Raw genomic sequence first — 26,628 nt, 5'->3', positions numbered from 1 at the left:
CGTCCAGAGCCTGTGCTCCGCAACGGGAGAGGCCACAACAGTGAGAGGTCCGCGTACCGCAAAATAAAATAAAATAAAATAAAATAAAATAAAAGTGTTAATCTCAACATATTGATTATAAGTGGAATGAATATTCTTCCCATTAAATTGAGTCAATATTAAATATATTTTAAGTATATCAGTATTTTGATCAAGGGCAATTATTTTGATTGAATTTTAAATACAGGTTTAGTTTAAATTCACGGCAATAAGTTTTTCTTAATAATGTTAAGATTGTAAAACTGTTATTTCCAAAGCCATATTAGAAGTCAGTTTTTTGCTCAAGTTATAGTAAAATCTCAAATGAATTTTGGAAATATCAATAACTCTAATTGCTACCAAAATACTATAGCTCTTAAAATTTTATAGCTACAGTTATTAAGGTAGATAATTGTTAAATTGCAGATATCCACATTGAAATGTTTATACTGCATCTCCTTTGGTACCCTTTGGATTGGGGGATGTTAAAAAAACAAAATGCTCAGGATTGAGAAGCATATTAAGAATATTTTAAAACTGCCAGTCACTCTATACTTTGTTATTTCTTGTTGTTGATCTTTGTAGACAGAATGAAATTGTAATGGTATCCCCTTGAGGGAAGAAAAACACTTTAGGATTTCTTATCTTCGCACTGGTTTGTTGATGGATAAGAAGAATAAAGCCCCATATAGTTTACAACATAGAAAATGAGTTTTTCCTAATGGTTAGAATTTAGGAATATGTACCCAAGGTAGGTACCTTTTGGACTTAAATATGTGTTGGTTATAGCCCTGTTGATTATAATGCTGTTTTGAACCCTTAGAAGTGAAAGTGGGCGACTCCTAGACATCTCACCCCCTTTATTCTCTCCACTTGGAGAGTCTTAGGTCTTTCATTAGCTCTAGATTAGTCCTAACTAGGTGTCTTTAGTTTTAGCTGACGCTCAGTGGGACTTTCCTGTCAGGCCTTTTCTACAGCTTAACCTTTTCTGCATCTGGATAGTAGATGATCCTGCTTTCTCTGACTTAGCCCAAGACCTCAGATCAGTCTTGGAAGTTTTAAGCATCTTATAAAATGCCCGTGTATTTTGCCTTTCTAACATTTTTATCCTGCTTTCTTCTCTGTTCTGTTGCATTTGGAGGCTGTCTGCTCAATGGTGTTCCCTGATTTTCATACCTTTGATAATGTACCGTGATGGATGGGCCACTTCTTAGAAGCAAATATTCTGTCGTTTCTTATTCATGTCAATGCTAACAGATCTTACAAAGCATCCATTATTTTTTATTTTAATTTTGGGGTACTCACGTTTCCATTAGGGTATGGCTCTCAGTTGTGAGGTCTTCCTTAAAATCTATTGCTGCTTTAGAAAGCTAGGGTCTGGGAGCTCCAGGTGCCAAACACTTAACAGAAATAACACACATTCAGTGTTGGGTGATATATGTCCCTGGTGAGCCCAGAGCGGCCTAGAAGACCAAACATTTCATACGTGCACCTTTCCCCGCCAGGTGAACAGAGATCTGCAATCCCGGGTCCCTCAGTGTAGTTGGTTCATTTTCCAGTTGAGATGTGAGGTCATCTCCATTGCTTCATCTTTGCTCTCACTGCATGAATGCACATCTCCATTCTAGGACTGGCGTCTAGGGGTTCCTGTGAGGAATCTGCAGTCTTTTAGGGGACGTGGGCACAGATGGGACCTAACCAGTGTGCAGGGCATAATGAAATCAGACTGAGGTATTTGGGGAAGATTTTGTGGAGGACGTTCATCCCAGCACTGGGCCTGGTCTGTTGGGTCATTCAGATATGTTGATATGGACCTAGGATGCAGGTTAAAACTTGCCACATTTACCCCCGAACTTCAGGTGCATCACTGAACAGGAAAATACTTGCATTGCTTTGGGGGCACGTTGTTTCCTCAAGGGTCTCATCTGGATTGCTTTGGGTATTGGCATGGTGGCCGTGGTCTGCAGAGGAGTCCGGTTGCTAAGCTGCCACTTCAAGACAGGGAGGGCACAAGCCCTTGCCTTTGCCAGCCAGCTCTCACCTTTGGCAGTGGTAATCTGTTCGGGGGAGACTGAGGCCTGTTTGGCTTCCCTGGGAAAGAGTGCCACAATCCATTGGTGATGTCTACCTTGGCACGGGGACAACAGGGGGAAGCAAGCAACATGCTGTTTGCCAACAGTGAGATATAACAAACAAAAGATGTCACCAACTCATGGCTCTTTCCCCAGCAGTGGACGTACTGCTTGGGTCGGACTTGCAGTGTAGGTCCGTTGACACCCCGAGTGAGAGGATGCACTTCCAAATAAGGTCTGTCTCCTGCTGGCACGGCTAGGGAGAACATTTATAATTTGACTTAAACCTATACTCTGAATCTCTCCTTTCTATTTCTATTTGCCAGCCATGACTGCTTAAGTTGCTAACCTAACAGCTGTATTTTCTTGGCAATGAGCATAGACTAAGGCAAAGATTCCCAGCCCATGGGCTGATCCTGCAGAATCACTGGGGGCTCCACCATTGGAGGTGCTGATTCAAAATGTGTACGTGGGACTACCAGGTGGTCATTTAAAAAGGCTTTCCCAGGTGATTCTGAGGCACCGGCATGTTTGGGAACTACTTTGATATATATAAGTGGACTTTATATATTCTCCTCCTTTCTGAGGCCGTAAGTTTTGGCAGATTGAGTTTGTATATCATTTTCTCTAAACTTTTATGTACCCTGCACAATTGTGTTTACATAGGAGAGGGCCTGGGCAGGAGCTTTGGGGCCAGTTTATTCAGCTCAGTGCTGTGTATAATAGTTCATCGGGTTCTTACCAGGGTGTGTGCTTGAGAATCCCCTGGGGAGCACCTTTAGGGCTCAGCCCGGAGCAGCAGGAGCTGGGCACTGCACTTGGGCTTTGAGCTCCCACTTCTGAGGTGAGGTTGGTAGCATTCTTCCTTATCAGAGGCCCTTACGATGTCCCCATTTAGGAAACCTTTGAGGAGGTTGGAAAGAATTGTTGGTAAGGATGTTGGGATTTGAGGATGTAATGCTCAACTCTAGCCCGAAGTTAGCTTGGTATTGCTGCCGGGATAAATCCCCACCACCCCCCCTCCTCAGTCAGTGGAACAGTAGAATTTAGAAACAGACTCTTCAGTAGGTGGTGCCTGAGTCACCTCAGATTATCTGGTACTTTGGGCCAAGCTGCTGAGATCACAGCCTGAAATGGATTTGAACTGGTACCTCCAGATAGTTTGAAGGCTTCCCGTACCCTGCTCCTGACCTTTCACTTTTGATAATTCCTTGTTTTTTTTGTGTGTGTTTTTTTTGCGTGTGTGTGGTACGCGGGCCTCTCAATGCTGTGGCCTCTCCCATTGCGGAGCACAGCCTCCGGACGCGCAGGCTCAGCGTCCATGGCTCACGGGCCCAGCCGCTCCGCGGCATGTGGGATCTTCCCAGACCGGGGCACGAACCCGCGTCCCTTGAATTGGCAGGTGGGCTCTCAACCACTGCACCACCAGGGAAGACCCCAATTCCTTGTTTTTTTATGGTGAAATTGTGATAATGTTAAGATAGAAAAAACTACCTGCACCTCTATTTTTTTATATTTCATTCCAGCCTTTGATCCTATGCATATATATCTTTCAGTTGTTCTAATTATAGTAGGCTGCACAAACACTTTATCTTGGCCCTTTCAGGGTGATCAGTTTGCCCATGATGTCACTGGTTAAGAGCTGGGATTTGAAGCCAGGACCGGGTTGTGTAAACGGCGGTTTCCTTTCATTTGTGGAATTGGGTGGAATGGGCAGTACCTATGTGTGGCCACGTGGTGGTGCCAAGAATCAGAACATAGCTGCCCCTACCTCCCTGGGCTGGAGACCAAACCCTAGACCCAAGTCAGCTGGGTAAAGATTTGGGGAGATTGCTAGGGACTCTAGAAAACTTGACTGATCTGGTGTGGATGGGCATAGCATTTGCCTCATGGTGTGGTGTAACTCGCGTCTGTAGTCATGACACCGGTTGATGTAACTGGCTTCTAATACGGTTTTGTCGTTAGAGGTTTTTCTTTTCTTTTGCCCCATTTTGAACTTTATTTACCGTGAATAACTTTGAGTTAAAAAAGGTCAGGGCTTCCCTGGTGGCGCAGTGGTTGAGAGTCCGCCTGCCGATGCAGGGGACACGGGTTCGTGCCCCGGTCCGGGAAGATCGCACATGCCGCGGAGCAGCTGGGCCCGTGAGCCATGGCCGCTGCGCCTGCGCGTCCGGAGCCTGTGCTCCACAACGGGAGATGCCACAACAGTGAGAGGCCCGCGTACCGCAAAAACAAACAAACAAACAAAAGGTCAGATGGCTCCATTCATTGTGTAAATCTTACAGAGTATCTTCTAAGCCCCCGTAAGACTTAATCATCTGGGAAAATGGTATCTTCAGCACCCTCTGTCTGGAGCACTGTGGCTTCTGTGGCCAAGGGCGAGTTGGATCCTGGTTTGGAGGGTTTAGCTGTATACATGCATAGTTCTAGGAGGGGAAGGCTGTCGGTGTTTTCAGATGCCGAAATGAGTAAAGCTGAGGAGGATGAATGTTGAAAAAAGCCTCTTGGATTTGAAATTTGGAGGCCCTGAGCAAGGGTGGTATCCGTGGGTGAGGGAGGAGGTGGTTATGAGAACTAAGATAGCTGACATTAGTGAGTGCTTACCACTTAGCAGTGCTTCACTGTATGTGGCTCTATTGGCTTAGTCCTCACAGCGCCCTAGGAGATAGGAACCTGAGCCGAGAAAGCTGAAGTCATTTGCCCAGGATAGCAGCAAGTGGAGAAGCCGGTGGTTTGGGTCAGGAGGGAGTGGTCTGTCAGTGTGGACTGGTGCGGTGGGCTCAGAAAGCATGGCCTCAGTGATCACTTTCTCCCGTTGCTTGATGAGGACCAAGCCCACACTTTTGCAGGCCCCATTCCTTTGCTTGAAACGGCACTGAAGGCCATGCCTCCTAGAACCACAGTCTCAGCTGCTCTGTCTCCATTTTATTGTTTTCACCGAGCCTCTTCCTCTTCCTTTTGCCTAGAGCCAATCCCTTTGCAGTGCGATTGTCCCATGTTTATCCTTCAGTTGCATCTTTGTTTGTGCTGCACATGGATTCAGGTCACACTTAGGCAAAGGCCAAATTATTGATACAGCGTAGAGCTTGATTTGCTTGTACCTTTAAAAAAACAAAACAAAACGCAGATCATTTGATCTCTAAAAATCTGAATTTGGTAAAAATTTAATCTAGGTTTGATCCAGAAACTAAGTATAATTATTTGAAGATTGTTCTTGTCATCAGTTTCTGGGAGTTGATTTCTTTCTCAAGAAATAAACTTGTGTTCTTTTCTTCTTCTAGGACTCTATATTTTAAAGAGAGAAGAAAAAGTTAACTCCCTTTAGGACTTTTCTTAGAGAGCATCCTGGCTTCTTTTAAATGACGAAGCTAAGACACAAATGAAGACTAATTCTGCTCCGTGCTCTGCACACACCTCTCATCCTCAGCTCCAGTGCATAATTGTCTGCATCAGTCTTAATTTACTCTGTGAGATCTGGACTCCTAACTGAGAGTATTTCATCTGCTCAGATGTGCCAATTAAGTCCACCAGATAGACCATAAAAAGGCAGATAAGAAAAGTAAAACACTGAGTATCTCAATTTAGCAAATTAGACTAATCTGTAAGGAATTCTTAGCTGTCTGAAATAGAAAACTTATTGCACTACAGAAATGCAAACTATATTAAATACCCAGCTAGGTGCCTTGAGTATATTTTTAAAAAATCAAATTGTACTCACTGTGCTTCTGTTGTAGAATTTTTTCATGGATATTGCAATAAGCGGAGAATGATCCTGAGAGTGAAATTTCACTCTATATTAGAAATGATTTAACTGTATGATGTGTGACTTTTCCCTCACAATCGCTACAGATCTTGGTGGCTCTTACAACGTAAAAATGAAAACAGAGCAATAAGGTCAGTTGCAAATTTCAAACAGCAAAGTAAGTGACTTCCTTGAAATTTTGGAGAGGGCACGTTCATTTTACTAATATTTAATCTTGGGCTACTAATATTTGATAATTCCCATTAATAGGTATATTTTGCCTTTTTTGTAGGTTGGTGTAGGCATTTGAGTATAGGCGATACCTCCTTTTATTGCCTTTCGTTTTATCGTGCTTACAGATAACTGCACTTTCTACAAATCGAAGGTGTGTGACACCCTGCCTTAAGCAAGTCTATCATTGCCATTTTTCCAGTAGCGTTTGCTCACTTCATATCTCTGTGTCACATTTGTAATTCTCACAGTATTTCAAACTTTTTCATTATTATATTTGTTATGGTGATCTGTGATCAGTGATCTTTGACGTTACTGCTATGACTCACTGAAGGCTCAGATGATGGTTAGCGTTTTTTTGGCCAACCATTTTTTAATTAAGGTATGTACATTGTTCTTTTAGATATAATGCTGTCTCACACTTAATAGACTACAGTCTAGTGTAAACATAACTTTTTTTTTTTTTGTGGTACACGGCCCTCTCACTGTTGTGGCCTCTCCCGTTGCAGAGCACAGGCTCCGGACGCGCAGGCTCAGTGGCCATGGCTCACGGGCCCAGCCGCTCCACGGCATGTGGGATCTTCCCAGACCGGGGCATGAACCCGCGTCCCCTGCATCAGCAGGTGGACTGTCAACCACTGCGCCACCAGGGAAGCCCCAACATAACTTTTATATGTGTTGAGAAACCACAAAATTCATGTGACTAGCTTTATTGCAATATTTGCTTTGTTGCGGTGGTCTGGAACCGAACCTGTGATATCTCCAAGGTATGCCTGTATATCGGTTTTTCTGGTATTAAGTGTATCTTACGTGTTTGTTCAGCCCAGATTACCTGTAGTCAAAAGAATTACTAAGCTGATTTTACTATTACTTGGAAAAGTTGGCAGGTATCCAGTGAAGAGTGAGTTTTGACCCACTCTGCACAGTAGCGAGGTGGGGAAGGAATCATGTTATCGTACAAAAACGAAGGCCGTCTTTCCTCTCCTCAAACTTTTTTTTTTTTTTTTTTTTTTTGCGGTACGCGGGCCTCTCACTGTTGTGGCCTCTCCCGTTGCAGAGCACAGGCTCCAGACGCGCAGGCTCAGCGGCCATGGCTCACAGGCCCAGCCGCTCCGCGGCATGTGGGATCTTCCCGGACCGGGGCACGAACCCGTGTCCCTTGCATCGGCAGGCGGACTCTCAACCACTGCGCCACCAGGGAAGCCCATCTCCTCAAACTTTTAGCACTAATGTTTTTTGAGACAAATTTGAATTGAAGTTTTATAATTTGATTTGCTCTTGTGCAGTTGTTTTCATTTTTTTTTTGTATAGCATTTCATTTTCATTGTATAGCATTTAAAGAGGTAATTATTGACCTTTTAGCTGGTGCTATGAGCAAAGGGGTGAATTTTGGAAGTTTGAAAATACTTTTTGAGAGGCAAGATTATGCAACAGGAGCACAGACTCCGGGTTAGAATCTTCACATTGGTGATCTTGAGCAGGCTGCTTTACCTGTCCCTGCCTACCTTTCTTTAATTGTGAAAAAGGGATTAAGAATAGTATCTGTCTCATAGGGTTGTAAGGATTAAATTATTTAATACATGTAAATACTTAAAACAGTGCCCAGCACACAGTGAGCATCGGTAGCCATTAGTTGTTATTATTACTTAGAGTTTGTTTTCTGCCTCTAAATTTAAAAAATGTATACATAATATATATGTATATATAATTTCAAAACACAGCTTGTCCAGAGCTAGCCAGTGTTACTTAAGGAGGTAATATATGGCATAGGGGGTAGAGATCACAGGCCATGGCGTCAGAATGCCAGTCTCCCCTAATAGCTATGAGGTCTTGTATATCTCCCCATTTGTATATGGGGATCTTAGCAGTACCTTCTTCAAGGGTGACAGGAGGATTACAAAAGGTAATACATCTAAGATATTTGGCAAATGTCAGACAATCAACAAATATTAGCTACTCTTGTTATTTGCATGCCCACTAGGTAAAACATTTACTACAAAGATTCCATCAAGCCAGTAAGAGGGTCTGTGAGAATCATGAGGAAGAGCTTATATAAATATTGATAAGTATGAAGACGTGACGTTCTTCCAAGGTAAAAAGCACTTTAACAATTGTATGTAATATGCACAGGCAACTCATTAGCTGTTATAAACTTAGTGTTGTTTGATGTTAGGCTTTTCTTACCTCTAATACATTTTTTATTAGTATGATTAAGGTCCACTTAGTGATAAAATATCTATATGACTATAAGTACATTATCAGTAATTGTTTGGGGAGAAATAAAAAATTATTTCTCCTTTGAACAAACTAGGGGTCACTAGACATCTGCCCAGGGGGCATTCTTCCAACCTCACAGCCTGCTTATTGGTTCTGAGTGTGGATAGGTCAGGATTACACTTTGGTTCCTCACAATTTTCTCTGTTCTGAGGTCAGTGTTCCAGATGCTTCTCTTGTGCCTTATAAGGCTTAGTTTCCACATTCCTTGCTGTACTAGGTGTGTAGGACATTGTGCCTAGAGTGACCATGATAATCTTGATCTCGGCTGGTAGTACAGGTGCAGTAGCATGATGGCCTCCTAGACTTGGGGGCTACACTTAACTCCTGCCTGCCCAAGATTGCGATTCCAAGTGTTTTGACATTTGTTACTGTTTATTCACATTTAACCTACAGTTAACTAAAACTACTCAATTTTACTTTTTTTGTGTAATCTCCTGCCCATAATTATAAGATAGTATCTGACATGTATGTAGTATTAAAAAATAGTTTCTGAAGGGTATAGTGTACATATTGTCTCATTTAGTCCTATAAGGACCTATTATTTGGCTCACTGTGGTCGAGGAGACAAATACAGTGGTGTTAAATGATGTTTCTAAAGTTCGGACCTCCCCTTACTAGTTATGGACCTGCATCTGGTTTTCCCTTCTCAGTGGGTATCTTAAATCTGTGTTTTTTGCTGGGTTCTGCTCTAATGGCCGCCCCTGGAGTCTGAGGGACTATAGGAGTTAGAAAACCTCCCAGTGAATAACACACTCACCTCATTTTGTTTGCTTGCAGCTGTGACTATTATATGTATGGATTAAAGAAAAAGATGAAAGTGGGAACACTAGAAACATGATTTCCTTTCTAGTAATGTAAATATAGGGCTAGTTAAACTTCTTTTTTCCTCTGCTAGAAGATCAAGTCTTTCATAAAAAGTTGAACCTTTTGCTCAGCCTTTCCCACCTGGTCCTAGGGAGGCTTGGACCCAAACTCAGGACTCCTGATTTCTTCCGATCAGCTGGTGTGCAAAAACCAGTCTTGTTGCAAAGTGAATCCCCTGGGAACCCCCCCAAAACAGACATCAGGGCTTGAAAATAACTTACAAAATTTTTGTCATTCAACATAGTGAGCTTAACCTCCTCTCCTTTTTTTTCCTCCTTATAAAATTCTAAATTAAGCACCTGGCTTTGCAGTCACCCTTTGCCAGGCCTCATTCTTTGCAGTGGGCCCAGCCACGTTTAGGCAGTGGCTACAGCTCGGAGCAGTACTTTAAAGTCACGTATGTAGAAGGGGTAGGAATGCAGCAGGAGGCAGGCCCTAAAGGAGGTAGAATGGGACGTTTCTTGAACCCATTTCTGAGGGACCCACTTTGACCGTTTTCAAGCCATGCTTCTCTACCCCTGGTGTCTTCCTCATCCCTAGCCCAATTCAGAACCTCATTCATTCATTCCCTGAGCATTTATTGAGCATCTTGTGAGGTGGGCATTATACTAGTCTCTAAAGATACAAAAATGACTGAGACAGTCTCCCCCAGTCTAATGGGGGAGACAGATACGGATTTCAAAAGATGCTAACACTCTGGTAGGTGCTAGCGTTCTAGTGGAGACGTCAGGTGTGCCCAGGTGCCATGGTGTTAGGAAGGCACCTACTTGGAGGGTGCGACGCCTAACTGGCCGGTCAGGGATGGCTTCTTCCAGAGGTGCTACTCGGGCAGAGCTCTGAAGGGTACACAGGTGTGTGGGGGAGAGAGGTTGGGGACAGTACGGGGCATGCACATGCACAGAGAGGAGGTTCTGAATTTCAGCACAGTGGCAGCTAGCTGTGTTTTTCTGCCCTGGCATTTTTGAACATCCTTGAAATGCTGGAAATTCTCCTTCGAAAATAAATTAACTTCTCAGGTGTATTCTAAGGGTTCCATCGACAAGGCGTGCCTGTAGGTTACAACTGAAGGACGTATGTTTCTGGTGCAGTTCAGCTGACTGTGCAGCGTTGCTAGCAGTTTGGCCCTGGGTCCACGTTGCTTCTGACAGATCATTATCGCAGTATCAGCCCCAGGTCCCACAGCCTGGGCTGATTTCTCATTCCTGCGTGAGTGTGGCGAAGCCAAGGAGCATTTGCCCTGCCTGCATCTGATTGGAATTGTAAGTTTATGTTTATTACTGGGTTCTCCTCTGAGTAGCTGCCAGTGGAGTCGGCAGCGGGCTGACTACGGCAGTCGCGTGGGGAGTTGGAAACCCTGCCAGAGAACACCAGGCCCACTTGGTTTTATGTGGCTGCAGCTGTGACTCTTACATGTGTGGCTCTTTTAAAACGAGAGGAAAGAAAACATGAAAAAGTTATTTCTTTTCCAAAAACGTAAATATTGGACTATTTACCCCCCCGCCCCCACTTTTAAAATCTGTTATCTAGCTTATTTGTTGAAAGAGCAGAATTTAGACATTTCGAGGCCATTTCAGAGTTTTAAGATTTCAGATCACTGGGGTCCAGATCTTAATTTTGACCTGCCCCCAACCAGTTTTAGGTCATTCTGTAGCTATCTTTTTGTTACTGTTGCATTAAACGTGGCCATACTTCATGACAATTTACCGTTTACTAATCTGTTATAGAACTTTTAAATTGAGATATTCCAGCAGATACCGTCTGCTGAGTAGGTGTCGTTACTCATGGTGATCATGCTATTCACAGTCATTTACTGAGCATCCATTTACTATCATAGTTTTTGTGCAAATATACATGTTCAGGAGTTCCGTCAAGCATTTGTGGTGCGTTGCGTTATCACATGCAGATTGTATTGGACTATACATTGCCTCTGTTTCTTCCTTTGTAAGTGAACATTATAGTTCACTCAGGGTTGTGTGAGGATTTCGTTAAGTAGATATGATTATATATAATAACATTAATTCATTAAGCACCTGTTATATTCTAGGCTTGTGCTAAGTGCTTTCTATGTGGCACCTCATTTAATTCTCCCCTAAATCCAGTGAAGTACATGCCGCTGTTCGCCCGTCTCAGAGTCGAGGAAACTTAGATGCTAAAGAGGTTAAGTTGCTTGCTGAGGGCTAAAGTGCTAATACATGGCAGTAGAATTTGATTCTAGGCCGTCTGAGTCTGAGGGTTTGGGCCTGTGCTCACTGCATGTGTCAGACCCGCTTTATTCATCCCCCTTTACACCTGCTGGCTGGACAGTTCGCTTGGCCTGCCAGGCTGTAGGACCAGCGAGTTAAGCACACTAAAGAGGGCCATTTTAGACCCTGGTAGCATCTGGGATGGGAAAGGCATCTGTTTCTCTCAGAGTTCAGGTGAATCTGGCCCTCCTCCACCCCCCATCGTGTGCCACGTGGTACTTCTTGTCGACCAGCACTTGGTGCTGCCCTGCTTCAGCGTGCGCGGGTTAGACGGTCAGGTCTCTTGGCTGTAAACCACATGAGGAATTACTGCTTTCTATACCAGGAGAATCTCTTAGCCTGAGCCACACATGCATGTGGTTTTATAACCCTGGTACTCTCTGTCTTTAATACGTGTATATGATTCTACTGGGGCGATTTGTCTTTACAATGATACAAATACTTGTAGGCAATAATGATTTTTCCCCACCACCTTTAGTCATCTGTTAGCCAAACTGAATAAACGTTTGTCTCTTTTCATCTTTCTTTACAAAGCGGAAGGCGCTGGAATGCAGTCATTTCTGTAGTGGCTTATGTGGTTTCCTAGGTGCTGTGTGTTCTGTGGCGACATGATGCCTGTATGTTTTAGAAGGGAGGGAGGAGGAGGAAGCTGAAAATCTGTTGAAACAGAGTGATGCGGTGGGAAATTTAACAGCCACAAAGACTAACTGGCTAAGTCTAAGGCAATAGCTATCATTTATCAATGAAGGGTAATGTGTGGTACTCTTGTATGTAAGGTATTTCACGACCTCATTGTGTCAAACTTGTTAAGCCAGGATCTTCTGTTTTTCTTTTTCTTCCTGTACAATTATTTTTGAGTAGTTGCACAATGAAGTATTCTTAAGTGGCTGTGATAGGTTTTGTGATTTTTCCACAAAATTTGTATTATCCACATATTCGCTAAAAACAATTATCTTTTAATATGCAGGTGTTTGGTTCTGAGCTCTGATGGTAAGAATGTGGGTACTGAGGACTGTCTCATTATCTGACATTGCCTGCTTGCTAAACTTCAGATAGTGAGAAGCAGGAATTCAGATATATACATTAGGAAAACGTTTATACATCATTTTGGTTTCTAAGTTCCAATGGTAAGGGTTACCTTTATATCAGGGTTTCTCAACTTTGACACTACTGATGTTTGAGACCAGATAACATTTTGTTGTGGAGGACTGTCTCGGACGTTGTAGGTTGTTCAGCAGCATCCTGGCCTCTACCTGCTAGATGCTAGTAGTGTTTCTCCCCTCCCCCTCAGCAGTTGTAACAACCAGTTATGTCTGCAGACATTGTCACGTTACCCTGGGGTGGGGGTGAGGGGGTTGCCCTCGGAGGATGGCCAGATTGCCCCCTGTTGAGAACCACTGCACTTACCTAAATTTGTAGATAATGTGGAACTCAGAAGAGTAGCAGAGACTATTATAGCCACTTAGAGGTATTTCATTTCATCAATTGCATGGTGATTTTAAGGAAGAAAAATACAAATAAAAGGGAGAAAGGGATCACCTTTAGAAGTTAAGCACAAAAAGGCCATTACATTTTTCCCATAAAAAGACTGTCACATATTAAACCTTATGGTTATGTGACAGCTATTTCCTTAGACTTGGCCATACTGTCTCTTTCGTTGGCTGTTCTCTGGAAATCACCAGCACTGCTCATTTATAGGTTCTCTTAGTGCCCTGCGAAGCAGTTTCAAATCACCAACCAATTCTTCCTTACTGATCCTCAGCTAGCCCTTCCTTTCCTTACTCTGAAGAGCTGAAATTTTCAACAAGACCAGAATTTATCAGAGGACCTGCTTTAAAGGTCCTCCAGCATCTAGTGCACGGGGTTGTGTTTGGCCTCTGTGCTGATTTGGTAGTTGGTGCTGGAAAACATACCATTCCTCCAACTGGGCAGGGTGTGCGGTATTATCCTTCCATGTTCTCCTTTACCTTCCCTCACACTTTCTCTATTACTCCTGCATAGTCAGTGGCAGGGAAATGCCTTCTTATTGTGTTGCTGTTCTCATTCCCTTCCTGTGAGCTTTTTACTTGGAAGGCATTTATCTGTGTTATTGTTTTATTTCATTTCCACCATTTTGTGAAATTCAAAGTGTCAGTTGCATGCATACTGAAAAAAGCCATCCTTTTATTATGGAAGTGACTAGAATATGAGGCTGTTGACTTTTTTTTTCCACTTGTGACCCCAGTGTCCATTATAGTTATATAGGTGCAAAATTAGTCTGGCTAAACAGCTGCACCTTCCCAACAGCCTTGCTGTATTGCTAATACTTTCAGATCTTCAGACGTTTCTTTTGTTATGCATACATGGCGTCACCCTTCTGAAATACAAATGTTCATCTTATTTCGCATCTGAAAAGCATCATAGAACTAAATTTATAACTTAGGTTTTATTTAGTGGACACATTTTTTCCTCAGTGGTATAATTATCAGTCCTTTATATTGTTGATGCCTCCCCTTAATTAAGTAATCAGTATGTGAATCTGATATATAGTAATTTTGACCAAAAATTTGCTTTATGTTCAAGATGTGCTGTTTTATGCTATGACCATCATATCTTTAGCACAGAAATAGTAATTATAAATAAAATTTATTTCTTCTTACGTTGTCATTTTGGAGCTATGACGTTTAGTATCTATAAATTTAGTTATATTGAAATTTTCACTGACTCTTTTCTAGAATTAAGTTCATATATCTTAGGAACTAGCAGAGAAATTTTCCCTTTAGGGTATGCCAGGGGAGGAGCAAGTAGTTTTGATAATGAAATGAGACCTTACAGGAATATTTCTAGAGCAGCTATAATAATTCAAATGAGAATTGAATTGAGGAGGAAGGAAAAGAGAATCAGTTGGTTTTTTTTTTTTTTTTCCTTTGAATATCAGTGTTTTGGGTAATGATGGCAGCAGAAAGCTAAAAAGACTGTTCAATTTTGTCTGTTTTTTCCTGTGTATTACTTAGAACTATCTATTTTAACCTGGTTTGGAACCAAAATAATGGAAATGTGTGGTTTTTGTTTTCACGGTAGGAGATGGAATAAACTGAGACTGCAGGACAAAGAGAAGAGTCTGAGGCTTGAAGATGATTCTGAGGAAAGTGATGCCGAATTTGACGAAGGTTTTAAAGTGCCGGGTTTTCTGTTCAAAAAGCTTTTTAAGTATGTGCCATGTGTTCCTTCCTTTACATCTGTCATCAAGCCATTGTGTACAAATTAATATTTTAGGAGCTACATAGTACTTACCTGTGGGCCCTTAAGGTACTTGCAGCAATTTATTGCAAACACAGATACTGTCAAATGAAATTTTAGCCACATGCTGTTCATTAAAATTAGACGGTAATAAATTGACTAAAGTGCGCATCGGGTATGTTTATAAACTGATGAATCTGTGTGGACCTGTCTCAGCAGACTAAAAGCTACACATTTAAAAGCTATCTTCATCGAGTTCTTTTTTTGTTGCCGTTCTTAGCAATTTTAAGGGGCCAAACCTCTAACTTCTAAATCAGATTAAGAAGACTTGCTTATTAAAATCAATATTGGAGAGGTTTTTACTTCTATATTGAAATAAAAAGCTGTGTAGAGATTAGTTTTCTGAGTGTCCTATACTGTACCTAAGGGTGTAATACTTTTGAGCTGACCAAATGTGTATCTAAACATTTCCTGTAGATGTTATTCTGATATCAAAAGAGAAGATATAGGCAAACACCTTCAGGGTTGCGTTGCTGTTTGAAACCGACTATGTTTCATATGTCAAGTGGCCCAGGGTTGCATATAACCGGGTGCCCTGTGATAGATGCGTGCCTATAGCCTACAAGGTCCAGGCGAGTCTCCGTGATGAATGTAAATACTGAGCCACGTTTTCAATCTCAGTCCTCCTGGGATTTACTAAACAAGGTGCTTTAGGAAGGCTTCCTCGATGCATATAGGAAGGTAAAGCGTTAGATAGCTTCTTTCTGTCTCTTGTATCGTCACTTGGTAGTCGGGTGCAGGATGTAAACTTCTTTCTTTGAGATGGTTATGTTTAATCTCCTTCATAGATTCAGCTGTCAGCCATGCCCTAAACTTGTGCACGATGTCTACTTAAAAAGAGCATGCTTTTTATATTTCCTCTCGAAGAGCTTTTATTATAGTTTTAATTTTTCTCCTGGGTTGGAGGGGACAAAGGGAGTGGTTATTTTATCCCACTAAACATGATAGGAAAGCTGAATCCTAAATATGTGGACTGTCTTGGTTGGGTTGCCGTACTGGACAGGAGAACTGTAAAGAAGTTCAAACCTGAATCTCTAGTAATTTCTGTAGATGTTTTATAGCCTGGGGAGGTGGCTGCTGTGTTTATTGCTTCTCCCAAATGAAAATTTAACTATGGAAAGGTACATAAAGATAATATTTATTGGCAACTCTTTTCATCTTCTCTAAAGTGATTGCTTATTAAGAAACACGCCAAATAGTATCAGTGTTAAACTAGCAAAAGGAATACCCAGATTATAGATTAAATTGGTTTAACAAAGACAGGATACTTCTACATGAGTATTAAGTGATTTGGCAAATATCCTCAAGAATCAAGTTGAATGTGCATTTTTGTATAAATGTGGTATTTTCTAGCAAAGGAATTTCACAGTTAATAGAACCAAACTTGGCTTACTAGGAGTATATAGGATTTAGTGTATTGACTGTTAACCCTATTGTAGTTTACGTAAATGCACGGTTTTTAAAAAAAATTTGTCTTAATTGCACGTTCCTGGAAAGTATTTTGTTGTTTTCATTTTTCGTCTCTCAAAAACAGGATTTTAAATAGTTCATAAATGTTATGAAACTTCTGTTTCTTTTATTCTGCTACATGAAAAGAAAAGTAATAGGATTGGTAGAGTCTCCTTTTTTCTTTCATGATTAAGTTTTAGCCAGGCCAATTTAATTTTAAGCTGTAGATCTATTTTTACTGTACTTACCGCACTCTGTGGAATTAAATTAACAGGGTATATTTGTACGCAAGGGAGTCAGCAGGTACAGTTATCTATTTAAGTGCTGTTTTCTGCAAGATCATGGTTAACTTTTAAAATTCTGTTTTGAAAGTTTGCCCGGAAAATGTATTTGACCGTGTGATTTAGCAATCAGATGACAAAATTCAGTCTTGCAACTTTACTTTTAGCCACACTAGTAAATGCAATCTTGGGTTAATGTGACAGTGCCAAGATATACCAATTATCTGTGGTTATTTTGTGACGCTTCAGTTTCCTGGGGGAAGCAGAGTACAGTAATTTCTTTACTCTTACACAGTAGTTTGTAAAAATCTTTTAACTTTTCCTAAAGAGTCATTTTTATGTCTTCAAAGGTTCTGAAAACTGAATTCCGTAACCTGCTTTCATTTAAAGTATGTAATTGTTTTACAGTGTTTATTATTAGGAACTTAAAGCAACAAAGCCTGAGTCAGTTAGTGACACTGCTGGAACCAGAACCCAGACCCCCTAACTCCTCATGCAGTGATACATGCCTACCAATCAGTGTGCTCGTGCAGCCTGAGGGCCTTCATGGAAAGAGAGAGCCGCTCTTCACCATCTTTATACAACGTCCCCAGCTGTGGCTGGGGATTTCCATGTAGTGATGGGACTTACAGGGCTGCCTGGTAGATATTTTTCCTGAAGTCATTTCTTTAGTGTTGTTCATCGTCTTGTATGCACAATCATACACTGTGTGAACGCCCTTGGAAATTACATCTGTAGATGAGGAGACTTCTAGCACAGCGTCTCTGCCTCTCGTGAGTCACCTAGAATGCAGATGTCCTAACTCCCTCTGGGATACCATGCTGGTCACCAGTTTTTATTCCTTTCATGATTTCTCGATTGTCCCTCTCTTGATTCCTTAAGTTGATTGGCCCCAAACAGAGAGAGGGGTTGGACCTGTGTTGGGTGGAGGCAGTGCTGTATAGTGGGAAAACACTGGAATGGCCACTGCGAGATTTTGGCCCCTACTCTGCCCGGAGGAGCTGGTCCCATAATTGTTCTGTACCTCAGTAAAAGGAGGCTGATTGACTGGAATTTAGTGATTCTGAACGTACATCAGTTTTTTGGGGGAGCTTTTTGGACTACATCTTTTTCCATAGCTGAGATTAGTCCAGTGTAAGTAGTTCATGACCAACTTTTATTTTTAGATCAGGATTTTTCATTCTCAGCACAACTGACATTTTGGGCTGAATAATTCTTTGTTGTAGGGACTATTCTGTGCATTGTAAGGTGTTTAGCGGCATCTCTGGCCTCTACCCACTAGATTACATTTGCACTTTCCCAGTTGTAACAACCAAAAATGTCTCTAGGTATTGTCCAGTGTCCCCTAGGGAGCAAAATACCCTCTTTACCCCCCATTTACCCCCATCCCTGGTTGAGAACTGCTGGTCAAGATTATCTCCAAAGTGGAATCGCTTTGGAATCAGAGGTTCTGGATTTCAGTTCTGACTTGCTCATTTTTTTTTCTAGCAGTGTGACCTTTAGCAAGTTACTTAACCTCTCTGTGCCTTCATTTCCTAACTATAAAATGGGCTGATCCTCTTTGTGTGGGCTGGTTGTGAGGTTGTATCCAAACCTCACCTGACCAGGTGCCTCCCCAGCAGTAGGCCCCTTAAATGGTTGGTAGCTTTTATTTTCTGATTATATACCACGTGTTAAATAGAATTTGTCCTTCATCCCAAATTAAATGATCTTTTATCCATAGTAGACTTCACTGTGTTTGGATTTTAAATCCTCTCATCCAGGGTACATATTGAGTGTGTATATTATAATTAGCAAACTTAAGCAGCAAAATACTCATTCAAAGTTTTCCTTATATGATAGATAATAATGGCAACAGCTAGAGTCAAACTTTTGTAATTGATTTGCAGAATACTGGGGGAAAGTTAATTATGACATACTTACTAGGAGAAGAGTAAATAAAACTAGTTTAACAGGGACTGAAATCCACAATGACATTTTAGGTAGACATACCACATACCAAAGAGTAAAAAACATTTGGGCAGTAAAACAGCAACAAAACCACCTCCTTTTAAGGTGGGCAGCTCACTAGCCTTGGTATTTTCTTTCAAAAAAAAAAAAATTCTTTAGCTTTCATTTTTTTTTTTTTGCAGTGTGCGGGCCTCTCACTGTTGTGGCCTCTCCCATTGCGGAGCACAGGCTCCGGACGCGCAGGCTCAGCGGCCATGGCTCACGGGCCCAGCCGCTCCGCGGCATGTGGGATCCTCCCGGACCGGGTCACGAACCCGCCTCCCCTGCATCGGCAGGTGGACTCTAAACCACTGCGCCACCAGGGGAGCCCATCATTGTCTTTTAAGTGTTTTTTGCTTTAGATTTTTTTACGTGGCATATAATTTTCATACCATTCCATAGTGTTAAATCTTTCACTCTCAAAAATGCTTTTTGCATTATTCCCTTTTTAACTTCATTTTTAGATTCTTGAATTAGACAGACCATTGATGGAGAAGGGCAAATACCAACTCTTTTTTTGTTTTTAGAGGGGAATATATTATTGCTCTTTGACCTGTACTCCTTATTTAAGATTTTAATAGCTCTGACCTTTTTGTATCTATGATAAAGTCCCTGAATCAAGTTCTACTTTAAAATATTAAAAGACCTTTTGTATTATTGAGTCTTTAAACTGTTGGGTTTTTTTTTTGCATCTGCTAGTAATATGACAGAATCATATGTACTAATTTTGTGAGCAGCCCTGTTATTCAGACTTGTTTATGGCCTTAAAATTTAATTTAATTTTTCCTATAAAAAGATAATATGATTACCAAGTGACTTTTCAACAGTGTATACTGTAAATTGTAGTGTTCTCTGTCCTGCTTTTTGAAGCTGTTCAGATGGAAAAAGTAAATGTTAATGCATCTTTTCATAGAAAAATGATTGGAACTTTGTATAACTAAAAATATTTGCAGTTTTTTCCAGAAGGATATTGAATAAAAGATAATAAGTTTATGCTTGTTTACCAAGCTATTTCTAATGTTGAAAAAGAAATGAAATAGTCCCTAATTACCCTATCTATCAGTTTAATTAGAAATGTGTTAATGTTCTGTAAAGAAAAATTTGTGATTTTTATGCCTAGGTAATCAAAAATGTATGACCTTATAAATATAATACTCATGTAAAACACACATCCGGCATGTTTCTCTGACTGGTACTAGAACCTCGCTAAATGATTAATTCATGAATACTTTCTGTTATGATCTGTATTATCCACCATTTGCCATTTTCTTTTTCTTGTTGGTGTTTGTTGTTGTAGGTACCAGCAGACAGGTGTTAGGTGGCTGTGGGAATTGCACTGCCAGCAGGCAGGAGGAATTCTGGGAGACGAAATGGGATTGGGCAAGACCATCCAGATAATTGCCTTCTTGGCAGGTCTGAGCTACAGCAAGATCAGGACTCGTGGTTCAAATTACAGGCAAGTGCTCCTCTGCAGACTGTCAGTCTGTGGAGCTCAATTAATATTTCATCAGATGTATTGCTGTGGAGGAGGGTCTTGTGAATTATTGATGACATTTCAATTACAATATTCCTTTAATTCTTTTAGTGGGGGACATCAAAGGAAAATTTTTACGAGACAATGGAGCTGTAGGGCAGGAGAAATTAAACATGTAACACTTTTAATGAATTCCAGGCATTGATGCTTCATTTTGCAGATGAGCCCCACTAGATATTTTGGGTCAATACAGTGTCTAAGGTTAGCTTCTACAAATGGATTGTTTACAAACTCAGTTATGTTAATATCAGTAGTTTACACAATATGGAATTTTAAATGAGACATAATATCTTCAGTTCCACTTATTAAATTTTACATTAAAATATTTGTTCTGGCAGGAGACCGGGTGAGCATTACAGTAAGTACAAAGTCTATTCATGGGGAAAGTTGAAGCTTTGGAGAATTTCCTTTATAATCAATTACGCGTGATAGCTTTTATAGATAGTGCTTTTTTTTCCTAATGAAGCTACGTATTTGTCTGCTCACTATGCTTTCTACTTCCTCTCCTAGTCTTTAATAACTTTATATAAATTCTAAAGCCAAAGCCCAAGTGACTGTAAAATGATACAAAAATATTTTTAGGTTGTAATCTTTATTCTCTTTAGGAATTTAAATAAACTATTAAAACTTTAATATTCTGAAAGAAGAAGCATTTAAACTACATTTGTTCTGTGTGGAAGGACTGAAATAGTTTATCTTGAAATCCAGTGAGCTTTTCCGTATTTAAGCTGTAAATTGACTTTTTATGTCAATCAGTATTGGTAAAAATAATGCTAGGTAAATTATGTGGGATCTTTAATCTTGAGCCCAGGTGATCGAAGATGTCCTTGGATTCCAACAGGCTGACCTAATGAGTACCAGCAAGATACTTACCAGGTGCTTGTGTCCTGGAAACCTCAGGCACTCACAAGATGTGATTCGGCGATCCCTTTAAAAGAGTGTCAGCGTGCCTGAAGGCAGCAACGGCAGAGAGTTACTGCCCCGCACGCTGGTTCATTGTCAGAGAAATGTTTGCGAGAGAGCCAGATACGAACCATAAACTATTGAGTAAAGAACTTTTTTAAAAATCTTCAAAGTCTATTGCTTTGCTTTTATTCCTTACTCTTTTCATTAATTTAGCAGATCCACACTTACCAGGAGCAGTACTGAAGTTTTAGAATATTTTAGAAATACTTATATAGCTGTAGGAAGGGAAAAATGTATTTGGAGATTTTTAAATACTAAATGTTCCGTTGTTATTACAAGGAAGTTGTGTTGAAGCAGAGTTTTTTCTTCAGATATTGGAATTCGATTACATTTCATGTGAAAACATTCCATCCCAGTGGAAGAGTCAGAGTTGAAAATGGGCATTTAGGGTTTTCTTATCTATGTATGTCATTAGTTCACCATTTAAAAAATGCTTTCTCTGTTCTAAATAAGCTCTTTGGTCGGCTTGGCTCTGCACCTCTTGTTTGTTTTGTTTTGTTTTGTTTTTGTTTCTGTTAACTAGAATGCCCTAAGCTGCCCTAGTTTCTAAGACTGTCTTTCTTTCCTTAAATGATTTCTGGGATTTTCTTATCTCTCATCTCTTTTCTTCCCTTCCTGTTACCATGAAACTTGTGTGGAGTCTAATATGCTGGGCCTAGGAAACCTAAAGTCATCCCTGCAGTGTAGTTTCGGTCAAAAAATTAAAACGTGCTCTCTCGAGTGATGACAATCCTACTAGGAGTGAAGTGAGGGCTAATAATGAGCAGCAGCTGTAATCAATTAACTATCAATGCGCATCTCCTCTTTTCCGTAATGAAATAGTGTGGCATGTTGGATTATAGCCCAGATCGTCTTTATTAGAATAGTATTGGTAGAAGCGGCTTCCCAGAATGCAGTTACATATCAACCAAACAACTGAGCTCTCTATGAATAGAGGTGTACGGAGGAGCTTGGTCCCTTCCACGTGCCAGAGCAAATTGTATGACATTTTTCTCACAATTTCGTACTATGTCCTCCTCTGAAACTAGATGAACTTGGAGTCCTCCTCTGTGTTTACATCCTAAAGAAAACTACCCAGATGCATAGTCAAACGACGTTCTGCATGAGCCAGCGTTGCTTCATGGGCTATGTACGTTTCCTCTGAACTCTTGCAAGCTGTAGATTTTGGGGCCCTAATTTGAGATGGTCTCAGTGTTGTAATTTTAAGGTCAACGGTCCCTGAAACCATGGAAGTCTCTGGGATACCAGGAAGGAATTTCCTGGTAAAAGAAGTTTTTAATTTTTGTTTCTTTAATGTGTTTTACATGTGTGTTTTTAAAAAAGAGGGAAAAGCATATTTACATTCACATGTGGATAATAAACATCTATACTAGTTGTTGTGTTCCCAGTTCATATTGTATACACTACGTTCTTTTCACTTTGCCATTCATATTATAATGATAGGCCCCCTGAATTCTGTGATGGAGAGGAAATAAATTATTTACCTTTCAAACTTCAGCTAATACTCTGAAGTCTTGGATATCATTTAGGAAATTCCTAGTTACAAATAAATGGCCTGAAAAAGGTAATAAACTTTCAAAGGTAAATGTTTTTACTTTGTAATTCCTGGTAAATTCAAGGCTATGAATGGCAGATTTCCATCCTGCAGGTTGAAATATTTGACCATGGAGCCGTGGGCTTGTCGTAAACTCATTAGGTAGTCAGTGATAATCAGAGATGAAAAGAATTGTAGCCAGTTTGGTAATTGATGCTAATCACTCCAGTACATTTAGCCATTTCTTACACTCATCTCATGGGATTGAGGGTTGGGGAAGGGTGGTGCAGTTGAAGTGACTGTTAATGGGTTTGATTGCCCCTTCTGTGGTTCAGGGACGATCTAGGTCTGCTCCTAGATTCCCACTCAGTGTGAAAACCTCTGTAATCTTCTCATAGAGTGGCAGAAATTAAAGGGCATAATAATGCCAGTTAGATGTTCAGCCAGAATAAAATATTGGCCTTAAATGACATTGTGGCAGTTGGCAGAGAGTGTGTTATAAAAAGAGCACAAATACTATATAACCTCCAAAAGCATATGTACCTATTTATGTTTATTTGAAAGTGAATTTGTTTTTAAATATTTTAGATGGGTTTTGATTGGTTGTTTCCTAATCCCTGCTAAGTGCATATCGATGATAACTCTCTTTAATTCCCCTTGGAGGATATAAAGAAGTTGGTGCATTTAATCCTTTTAGAAAGGAATATTGTCAAGGAAGGGGCCAGGGCAGAGTCATGCTCTCCCCAGGGAGTTTGAAGGGGCTCTTGCATGGGCCCTGCCCTTGGGGAGGAGCAGAGCACGGCTTGGGAATTCTTCAGGAAGTGTCAGCACCTGGCTTTTTGCAATCTGAGCCCATGCAGTGGAGCAGAGGGGGCAGGGGCAGTGACTGTAGCTGGAGGTTGGGAGGATTTAGAGTGGGTGGAGGCATTTTGTTATGTTGCAGTTATTATAAGGGTAAGCCTCATTTAGGCTGTGGCTTGTTTTTCTACTAGAACCACAAGGTATTTTTCAGTTGTGCAAATTACTTTTAATATTTCAAGTAGTGTGTGATTTACTCTAGTTTACACAAAATTTTAAGTTCAGGAATCATTTATTGAACCATAACAAGAAAATAAAAATCACTCAGGATCCCCCAACTCAGAAATAATCTCTTTTAACGTTTCAATACAATTTATTCCAACCTTTAAAAAAAGTTTTCATTTAATAAAGCCAGTATTTATTCATTACCTCCTGTGGTCTAGACATTGAGATCATTTGAAGAAGAGGCTGTCCCTGTACCCTGAAGGACCTTAGGAAGGATCTAGCAGACAATTACAGTAAGGGTGATATGCGTTATGACAGGGTTAATGTGGGGTCCTAACGAGTGTGGAGGCACCAAGGAAGGGTCCTTGACCTACCTGGAGAGAAAGGGACGGGAAGGGAAGAAGCTGCGGGCTGATGGGCAGGTGGCTAGGAGAAGAGGGCAAGAAGGGACAAGGTGAAGGCTGAGAGGTCAGAGGAGTATGCACTTTGTAGGAACTGAAGGCGGTGCTGCTGGTGGGGGAGTGCTGAACCGCCGGGCCAGTGTCGGGGTAGGGGCCCTGAGAGAGGAGAGGCTGAAGAGGTGGGCCGAGGTCAGATCCTCCTGGTCTCATATGCCAGGGTGAGGTGTTTGGACTGTTTCGAGAGCAGGGGACAAACAGGAAAAGGCTCTTAAGCAAAGGGATGACGTGTTCAGATTTTGCTTTCTTGAAATGATCATCCTAGAAAGTGCAGTAACCCAGGTAAGAGATGACAGTGGCCAGAAGTGGAGTGTTAACAGTGTAGATGGAGAGACAGGGTAACTTTGAGAGGGATTTAGGAGGTAGATGTGACATGAACTCAGTACAGGTTGGATACAGTGGAGAACAGGAGAGGGGCAGAGGCCCGGATTTCCAATTGGGGTACCTGGAGAATGGGTGACAGTTCTTTCCATTGGATTAGGAAACATGGTAGGAGGGCCAGGTGGGGAGAGGATGACGTGTGGTGCCGTGGGGACATCTGAGTGGAGAGGTCAGCCGGCAGTTGGACATCCAGACATGTGGTACTTTGGAGTTCAGGAAGGAGATTGGGGTTGGAGACCTAGATGTGCATCATCAGTGCAGAGACAGTAATTGAGGCTGGGAGTTAATGAGATGGCATGGGGAAAGTGTGTGCAGTGGATCTAGCTTCAGATACTCAGTATCCTCATTGGGCAGAAAAGGGTAGGGGGCGGAGAATGACAGTTTAAAAGGTGCCAGTGACTCTGCTCCAGGATGAGTGAGAAGGTAGGCCATGTGGGGCTCCAGTTTCCTCTGTCAGTCTTGGCTCCCAGTTGCCTCTGGTGGCATGAGCTGAGTGTGAGTCTAGTGTTGAAGAGATTCCCATAGTTAGTATGACTTTGCTTAGTTTTCATTTCATTGATACCCATCTCCCAGCAGAACTGAGGATGAAGCAACTCCAGTAGTAGGAACATTGATGTAGCGGGGGTATGGGCTCAGACAAGAAAAGGGACACCTGTTCCGTGGTAACAGGAGGGAAGGAAGGCAGGATGGTACTGATTCAGTCAGGTGCCTACGGTGTACAGTGGATCAGGATATTTTGACTTCAGGTAAAAAAATCTTGGCCTCAAATTGGGTTAAACGTTCACATACCTACAGAGGGGGTAGGCTGTAGACACGGCATGATCAGAGGCAGCCCAGGGATGTCATCAGGGGCCCGGGTTCTCCTGATGCCAATTCTTCTTGTGGTCATAAGATCTCCTTGCACTGTATTTCCTTGTTCACATGCAGCAGGAGAGACCAAGAGAGGAAGCTCTCCCCGACCTAGAGTGTAAGTCCTTCCTTAACCGTGAGCAAGTCAGTCTTCCCACGCCCCTCAGTGGACAGGTGATTGTCGCCAGGGGAACACTGTGTGCTGACAGACAAGCTATGATTCTGGCTTCTCCCCTCTTCGCCATAGCCAGACAGTGATCAGAGTCCCATCGAGTACACGTCTGGGAAGGAAGAGGGGATACCTGCACAAAATTGTGGTTCTGTTTGGAAGGAGAGAGGGGAGATGTGGATGTTGAGAGAGGGGGCCGTGACCAGTTTACTGGCTACCTATGTGTAAGTGAATTGGGGTGATTCCGTAAGTAATTTGGTTTTTTAAAAGACTTATGAGCATCTTCCAGATTTTAAATATTCTTCAAAGACGATTTTAATGGTTATATTATATTCCCTCTTATTTAACAAACCCTAATAGTATTTACTGTATTCTGTTCTAAGCACTTTATAGATGTTGATTTAATCTTCATATAAATGGTATGATCACTACTGTTATTATTTTAAGATGAAAAGCTGAGGTTCCGTTAGTGTGTGCAGAGCTGGGATTCAGACCCAGGCAGTGCTCCTAACCACCAGCCTGTAGTGCTGTAGTAAAGATGGTTTATTCAGCCCTTCTCTTATTTACAGATGTTCAGGCAGCGTCCACTTTTTCCACAGTATAAATAATGCTACAGTATGTATCGCAGTACACAAATGTTTGTCTTGGGATCGCTTGGTCAACATGCGACTCTTGTTAAAGCTCTTGCCACGTAGTGCTCAGCTGCTTTACACAAGAACTGAGCGGCTTGCCTTCCGTTGGCCTGGGCTTTCTGGGAGAAACGGTCACTGTGATGCTCACCCACTTGTTTTTTATCACGTGGAGAAAAGAGCAGCACCATGTAGTGGAAGAGCAGGCTGCAGCGATCAGAAGACCGACTTGAGGCATTGCTCCATCTCCTGGTAACCAGGGGGCCTCGGGCACAGCAGCCCGAACACCGCAGGATTTCTGTCCTGCTTGCTTCCCGAGGCTGTGAGATTGATTGAAATCTTGTGGGTGAAAACTCTTGGTAGACTATAAAGCTTCAGACCAATTGAAGACACTCTTATGTTCACTTAGGTTAAGATGTACTGTACAATGCCTTCACTAATCTGGAAGGAGAGAGAAAAGTATTTTTGTTAGGTAATGTTTGTTTGATTTTTTTTTTTTTAACTTTACTATAGACATTATCTTTTGATGTGTAGTAGCTGGTGTCTCCTCTTAATACCTGCACTCACTAACTGATGAATGGAGTTGTAGGGATTTCACTTGGTGGGTTTTATCCTCAATAGCTTTTTCTTTAAAGAAAAT

General features: G+C 41.5%; 1 protein-coding gene across 6 annotated transcripts in view; it reads left to right on the top strand.

The window, feature by feature from the left end:
* The window catches only part of ERCC6 (ERCC excision repair 6, chromatin remodeling factor), a 75,790-nt gene that overhangs the window by 16,703 nt on the left and 32,459 nt on the right, over window positions 1-26,628 (top strand). For all 6 annotated transcript variants that reach the window (XM_027098549.1, XM_027098550.1, XM_027098546.1 and 3 more), the window contains 2 exons: window positions 14,508-14,636; window positions 19,743-19,901. In XM_027098549.1, the coding sequence (XP_026954350.1) occupies window positions 14,508-14,636; window positions 19,743-19,901 (288 nt within the window). The remainder of the gene's footprint in view (window positions 1-14,507; window positions 14,637-19,742; window positions 19,902-26,628) is intronic.

Source organism: Aethalodelphis obliquidens, unplaced genomic scaffold (genome assembly GCF_003676395.1).
Source record: "Aethalodelphis obliquidens isolate GAN/ISIS:26980383/991018 unplaced genomic scaffold, ASM367639v1 scaffold124, whole genome shotgun sequence".
Taxonomy (NCBI): Eukaryota; Metazoa; Chordata; class Mammalia; order Artiodactyla; family Delphinidae; genus Aethalodelphis; species Aethalodelphis obliquidens.
This window is presented reverse-complemented; position numbering and strand designations above follow the sequence as displayed.